Source organism: Camponotus floridanus, unplaced genomic scaffold, assembly GCF_003227725.1.
Source record: "Camponotus floridanus strain SB8 unplaced genomic scaffold, Cflo_v7.5 scaffold82, whole genome shotgun sequence".
Lineage (NCBI taxonomy): Eukaryota > Metazoa > Arthropoda > Insecta > Hymenoptera > Formicidae > Camponotus > Camponotus floridanus.
The window spans coordinates 254,397-260,880 of record NW_020229852.1 but is presented as its reverse complement, the minus strand read 5'-3'; the positions used below and the strand labels follow the sequence as shown (position 1 = coordinate 260,880).

The 6,484-nt window shown below is 30.4% G+C and overlaps 3 protein-coding genes across 3 annotated transcripts; 1 reads left to right on the top strand and 2 right to left on the bottom strand.

Annotated features, from left to right (window-relative positions):
* Positions 1 to 449: 449 nt before the first annotated feature.
* LOC112639676 lies at positions 450 to 2,150 on the bottom strand. The gene is made up of 3 exons (XM_025414511.1): positions 1,837 to 2,150; positions 1,494 to 1,659; positions 450 to 1,242 (listed from the first exon to the last, which is right to left on the bottom strand). The coding sequence occupies exons 1-3, from the start codon at positions 2,015 to 2,017 to the stop codon at positions 681 to 683; spliced, it is 909 nt and encodes a 302-aa protein (XP_025270296.1). The 5' UTR covers positions 2,018 to 2,150; the 3' UTR covers positions 450 to 680.
* Positions 2,151 to 2,354: 204 nt separating this feature from the next.
* Positions 2,355 to 3,910, top strand: LOC112639675 (protein ALP1-like). Its single transcript, XM_025414509.1, has 4 exons — positions 2,355 to 2,669; positions 2,745 to 3,094; positions 3,180 to 3,453; positions 3,522 to 3,910. Exons 1-4 carry the CDS (start codon positions 2,365 to 2,367, stop codon positions 3,889 to 3,891), a joined length of 1,299 nt encoding a protein of 432 aa, XP_025270294.1. The 5' UTR covers positions 2,355 to 2,364; the 3' UTR covers positions 3,892 to 3,910.
* Positions 3,911 to 4,759: 849 nt separating this feature from the next.
* On the bottom strand, positions 4,760 to 5,988 carry LOC105258808. The gene is made up of 4 exons (XM_011270317.3): positions 5,903 to 5,988; positions 5,682 to 5,835; positions 5,294 to 5,484; positions 4,760 to 5,205 (listed from the first exon to the last, which is right to left on the bottom strand). The coding sequence occupies exons 1-4, from the start codon at positions 5,949 to 5,951 to the stop codon at positions 4,775 to 4,777; spliced, it is 825 nt and encodes a 274-aa protein (XP_011268619.2). The 5' UTR covers positions 5,952 to 5,988; the 3' UTR covers positions 4,760 to 4,774.
* Between the last annotated feature and the right edge of the window lie 496 nt (positions 5,989 to 6,484).

Below are 6,484 nucleotides of genomic sequence, written 5' to 3'. Positions count from 1 at the left end.
ATAAAAATCTTTGAAATAATTTAAAAGATTAATAATAATATTAATTATTGTTAAAATAAAAATTATTTCATAATTAAAAATAAAGATGTATAACATTTAAAAATAAAAACAAATAGTTCTTTGGAATGACACCTTTAGAAAGAAATCACACTTTGGCAGAAAATGAGGAAGCAGAAGCCAATCAGAACTCTCGATGAGAATAAGCTTATTAAGGAAAGTAGTAAGATTATGATAAGGTTACTACCAGTGCGAGTTCTGATTAGCTTCTACTTTTTTGTAAAGATATGAAACTTCCCTTAAAATATTGATAATATTCTCGCTAAAATAAAATTATTACATAATTAACATTTATTATAGGAACGATTTTGTTCACTAGAAAAATAAAAATGTATCCTTGTATAACATAATTAAAATTAAAAACAAATTTAGAAAAAAAAATTGACTTTTGATTTTATAATCAAGGTTCTTTGGAATGGAAACGTATTCATCGATGACTATGTTTACACGTCACCTTTAATCGGATTTTATAATATTCGTAGTTCTAAGACTGGCTAATCATAGCCATTCCTCTGAAACTCTGAAGAATGGAACGGTTATGATTGGCCAATATCTTACAATTACAGATATTATTAAACCCAATTAAGAGTGACGTGTAAATATAGTTGATGGTACAAGTTTACCTATTTTTGATATTTGCTGATAACGTTCATAACAGCCATAAAACATTCCATTTCCATTTCAGCAAAAACCTTTTCAAATGCTGCTTCTATAGCAACAACAAAAGGATGCATCTTTTTTTCTTTATTCGTTTCATTTAGAGTATCCTGTGTGAAACATGTCGCCATAGATTGGATGGCAGACGAAGACTTTGCAATCAGCAATTCTAGATTATTCTCTTTATTCTTCTTTTGTTGAGAAAAAGTATCCAATGACGGGACAGCAGTTTTATATTTCTTGGACGGAAATCCAGCATTCTTTTCATCGCTTTCATTTAATTGTTTTTTCTTATCACCATCATTGTTTGTTATGTCAATAAAAACGTCTAAATCATCCGATATAATTTTTACAGGCGAGGAACTGCATGTATTCCCTTCTGCATCGTACTCGATTGATATTTCGTCACTCACCAAATCGAGTGAAGATGGTGATGGTAATATCACACAATTTTCAGAGTTTGAAGATGAACCGCTTGGTGATGTTGACGGTCCAGAATTATGTGAGAAAGTCATGGAACCTCGAGTTCTGTCAAAAAAATTCTGGAAATTAATATTAGGGCATACTTTAATACATAGAGAAAGTTGTAAGTCATAAAAGGTTTACTGCGTAAGTGATGTTATGTCCAACTATAACAGTTTCTTAAGTTATGTATCATATACAATGGAAAAGAAATTTTTCTTTTTTTTCGACATTCTACACAGTATATCTTTTATGACTTACAACTCAGGAAAATAAAGGATCTTTTTGTACCATATGAGAATTAGAATTTTATTTACCTTCTATGTTCAATGTGAGGTATGAGAAAGGACATGGCTGGCATTAAATCCCAAGTGGTCATTTTCACTCCACCTTCGGAACCACTGGGCGGTTTACGTTTCATCTCCCGCAACTTCCTTCCTAACTGGTTTCGAAGTTGGTTCCATCTATTTTCTGCTTCTTCTCCTGAAATCAATAATTTTTCAGTATGTTAAAGGTTATAATGAACCTGATATATATTATACCATGGATATGTAAAACATTTAACTTAACCCTAACCTAAATTTAATTCACGTTACACATTTAAGACATAAATAGTCAATAATTTTTATATAAAAAAATAGAAATATAGAAAATACTTGCCAGAAGTTGCACCACAACATGTACTAATGACTTTCCATGTATCCTTTTTCACTTCAACATTCTTGAAATCTTTATGCTTTTTATTGTATAAATATGGATTGCTCTTCACAAGAGTGGCCAAAGCTTCATCATTAATATGTACAATGTCTTGAACAACATTTTCGTTTATACAATCGCTCATTTTTTCCACAAATTGTGAAACGTCGCACAAAAACACTTTCGCCCGCGATGATGTATTGGGCTCTATGCTTTTAACTTTAGCGTTAAAAAATGGATTTGACCATTTCCTTTCCGCCCTACGTGATCCGGCTTAAAACATTGTTACGCCCGGACGTGACGTCAATTACGTACTGCGCCTTAGGGCTTACAACACATTAAAGCAAGGTTGTGGACCCACACTTAATAAATGTTCTTATAACAAGACGGTCTACAATGTGCTCTATCATAAAGCATAACGACCAATGAAATAATTGCTAGTTTTTTGCAGCGAAAGTGGCAGTTTATATTTATTACTTATATATTATCAAAATGAATAATTTAATATTACCCATTTTGACATTAAGTAATTTCCAAAATGTGCTTTTGTACACCTATTTAAAGAAAAAGAATCGAAGAAGGTGGTGGATAAGATATGTTAACCAACAAAGAGCGCAACAAGGAGTATTCAATATGTTCAAAGAATTATATTTTACGGATGAAGAACAATTTTTTGAGTATACTAGAATGAATACAACACAATTTGATTTTCTGCTTTCCTTGGTTGGACCAATGCTGCAAAAGCATAGTTTAAGAAAGCCTCTCTCTGCAAGACTTCGTCTGGCTGTGACTTTAAGGTTAATATATACTCTATTAATATTAATATAATTTTAAATATTCTATTTTATGTTGTATATTTTTCATTGTTACAGCTACCTGGCATCTGGTGATAGTCCTAAGTATTTATCAAAATATTATAGAATTGGTGCATCAACTATTTATAAAATTATACAGGAGACATGTGAATGTATTTGGAAAACTCTGTCTCCTTTGTGTCTTGCAGCACCTTCAGTTGAAAAGTGGAATGAAATAGCTGAACATTTCTATACTCGTTGGAATATGCCTAACTGTGTCGGTTCTCTTGATGGAAAACATGTCCGTATTCAATGTCCTCCTCTCAGTGGTTCAGAAAACTTTAACTATAAAAAATATTTTAGTATTGTGTTAATGGCATGTTGTGATGCCAACTATTGCTTCACATGGGTGGAAATTGGTGATTATGGTAAGATCAATCCTGAAATTATATAATATTGGTTAAAGTTTTGAGATGTTTTATTTATTTTTTGTAAATTTTTGGGTTATTTTAGGCTCTCTGCCAGATAGTAGTATTTTTGCCAATTCAGGATTAGGAAAAGCCTTGGAAACAAATTCTCTAAATCTTCCTCCATCTAAAGAATTACCAAACACAAACGAGAAAATACCTCATTTCTTTGTAGGAGATGAGGCATTTCCTCTGCGAACTAATTTAATGCGTCCTTATTCAAGAAAAGGCATTAAAAGCGACAGAGAAAGAATATTTAATTATAGATTGTCTCGTGCTCGAAGAATAATAGAAAATGCCTTTGGTATTCTTTCATCAAGGTAAATATATAATATTTTTATTTGAACAATGCAATTTTTCGTAATGGAATATTTATTCTCGTTAACAGATGGAGAGTTTTTCACTCATGTATTTGCATGAAAGAGGAAAATGTGGAAAAAATAGTATTGGCTACAGTATGTCTTCATAATTTTTTAATGATGCGAGAGGACCGTGAAGTTGAAAGGAAGATTTATTGCCCTACAACTTATATTGATTATGAAAATGATGATGGATCAGTAACTCCAGGAATGTGGCGTAATGCTTCAATGGATTCAAATCTTATAGATATTGGTCGTTTAGGTTGCAATAGTGCAACAAGAAAGGCTGTAGCTCAAAGAGAGGCTTTAGCTGATTGGATAATTGGGGAAGGACAAATACCCTGGCAATCTCAAATAAATTTTTATGCCCATCATGTCAATTTTCCTCTATTGCAGTGATAAATGAAAATATTTTATTTTTTTTTACAAGCAAAATTATTGACTATTATTTCAATTATTTATTAACTATATATCATTAAGTACAAATATAAACTATGTTTATGACAAAAAACATTATTAATTTTACTTTGCTAAGTAACATATAATTTCAAATTATTACATATATCCATATTTACCCTAATATTTTTGTATTCTAGTCAATAAGCAAAGATGTACTAATAGTAAGAATTATTGAGGAATCAATTTAATAGTTGTAAGCTGAGGCAATAAGAAAATCATTTATCAGATTTTGATAATAATATGAGCTGAGGCAATAAGAAAATCATTTATCAGATTTTGAAATTTTTTTGATCAAAATAACCTCTCATGTTACATATAATGTAGTATATTTTATAATTATATCTGGTTCTTCAATAAAAATGTTTCTATTTTATAATAATGCACCTGTAAGAGTATTTTAATTAAAAAAGAAATATTGAACAAGCATTTCTATTTACTTAATACTGTTTTATTATTTACGAATGATACACTTCCATATTAGAACATATAATTTCTTAAAAAACATTTAATAACATATGTGGAAAACAAATTATGTATGAGAAAAATATGCTATTATAATTACAAACAAAAACATAAACTATATTTATGACAAAAAATGCTACCTTTGCTAAATAACATAATTAAAATTATAGAAATTATATTTGATAATTAGCAATATAATTTGAAATTATAAAATCTATATTTCAATATAAAAAAAAATATTTTACCATATCACATCCGCATTATTTTTAAAAAATTATAGAACTTTAATATCACATCAAACATCACATGAGATACTATTATATCATCACATTATTTAACATTAAAGAAATACAATGAGTATTTATTCCTTGAATTTTTCAATGAGCTGCAACACAGCTATCAGGCAGGATAATTGATTTTCTGGCATCACTGTTTTTAAAGCTTGTGAAATCACAATTGTATTTGCATCAGAAAATCCTTCTTTTTCTTTAATTTCTTTATCCTTGTATGTTGTTGCCAGATCACTAATGGCTTGTGATGATTTATTAAGCAGATCTTCCAAACGTTCATTACTAGCTTTCTTTTTTTTTGCAAAATTATCAAGAGGGGGTACCAAAATTCGCTTTGCAGATTTTGGAACCCCTTCTTGATAATTGGATTTTTTGGAAGTTTGTGGAGTGGAAATATGTGAAGTGGAGGTCTGCAAAGTGGATCCAATGTTCTCTTTTTCTGTAGTAAAAACTCCACTTGATTCAGACTGTGCTGTATCTTCTGTAGAAGTATTCAAATTCTCTAAAATCATAAAATAATTTATATCAAAGAAAAATTTAAAATTAATAACTTAAAAAAAAAATAGTCATCATATTATAGTATATCATACCAACGGTTAATGATGCATTGCAATCATCATTCCAGTCAGAAAATCTAGCAGAGTAAGTGTAAGAGGCTGGAAATTGACAATGACTTGTAATGACATCGGTAGGTGACTGAGGAATAGATGAATTTATTGAACAACTGCTAGAAGTTTCACTACATCTGGACGATGCAATTTGCAGCAATGAACCTCTTGTTCTACATACACAAAAGAGAAAACATTTATTATAAATGAATGTATTATATTTTGTAACAATAAAACCAAAAAATAAAATTGTAAATATTTTTATTATCATATTCCTTGCATTGTTTAATTGTAAATGTTTCAAATTGAAAGGAAAGTGTAATGTATTTTATATATATTTTTAGGAAAACGAAAACCTAAATAAACTTACTTTCTGTTTTGAATGTGAGGCTTAAGAAATGACATGTATGACATAAGAGGCCATTCTGATGTTTGTCCAGAACCTGATGGCTGGATTTTCTGAGCTCTCAATTTTCTACTAAATTGATTTCTTAAGCAATCCCAACGTTTCTTTGCTTCATTGGCTGTAAAATAGAAATACTGAAATGGATATTCAACAGCTTTGAAGGGAAATAAAATATGTTAACCTACTTGTGCAATTCAAAGACTCAGCAATCGATTCCCACTTCATTTCTTTCATTTTATTATCTTTATAAGATGCATCATTTTTTGCATATAAACAAGGATTTGCTTGCACAATAGCAATTAAAATTTCATCATCGATGAAATTATTATTATTATCTCCAATATCTTCAATGTCCGACATCGTGATAATAACTAAAGTAATAACTATACTTTTCTTTCATTGGCTGAAAGAAATTATATCAGTCGAAAGTTTTAAGTTTTAAGTTTTAAGAACTGGGATCTGGCCAGCTCGCTTAGAACTTAAAGATTAGAGCTTCAGGCAGCGCGGGAAACATTTTTGGCCGGAAACTACGTCACACTTTAGCGCTTAAAGCAGAAGTCTAAAGGCTTACTACACCTATTGTAGACCCGGCCTAAAGCTTTTATGTGCTTTGTGCTCTGCGCCTGCGCACATGACACCCCTTGTGTTCATGCCCCAAAGTTCTGTAGAGGCCTAGTCTATGCTTATACCGTTTTTTCATTTATTCAGTTGTCTTACTCTTTTTTACTAAAGACCGCTGTAGACATTGGGTGCTTTCCAATTGTTTA

Coding starts and splice junctions, on each gene's coding strand:
- LOC112639676 (XM_025414511.1), bottom strand. CDS start 2,017: ATGAGCGATTGTATAAACGAAAATGTTGTTCAAGACATTGTACATATT. Junction 1,660..1,836: donor ATGTTGTGGTGCAACTTCTG/GCAAGTATTTTC, acceptor TATTGATTTCAG/GAGAAGAAGCAGAAAATAGA. Junction 1,243..1,493: donor CCTCACATTGAACATAGAAG/GTAAATAAAATT, acceptor TTTTTTTGACAG/AACTCGAGGTTCCATGACTT.
- LOC112639675 (XM_025414509.1), top strand. CDS start 2,365: ATGAATAATTTAATATTACCCATTTTGACATTAAGTAATTTCCAAAAT. Junction 2,670..2,744: donor CGTCTGGCTGTGACTTTAAG/GTTAATATATAC, acceptor TCATTGTTACAG/CTACCTGGCATCTGGTGATA. Junction 3,095..3,179: donor GGTGGAAATTGGTGATTATG/GTAAGATCAATC, acceptor GGGTTATTTTAG/GCTCTCTGCCAGATAGTAGT.
- LOC105258808 (XM_011270317.3), bottom strand. CDS start 5,951: ATGAAAGAAATGAAGTGGGAATCGATTGCTGAGTCTTTGAATTGCACA. Junction 5,485..5,681: donor CCTCACATTCAAAACAGAAA/GTAAGTTTATTT, acceptor TTGTGTATGTAG/AACAAGAGGTTCATTGCTGC. Junction 5,206..5,293: donor CAATGCATCATTAACCGTTG/GTATGATATACT, acceptor TTATGATTTTAG/AGAATTTGAATACTTCTACA.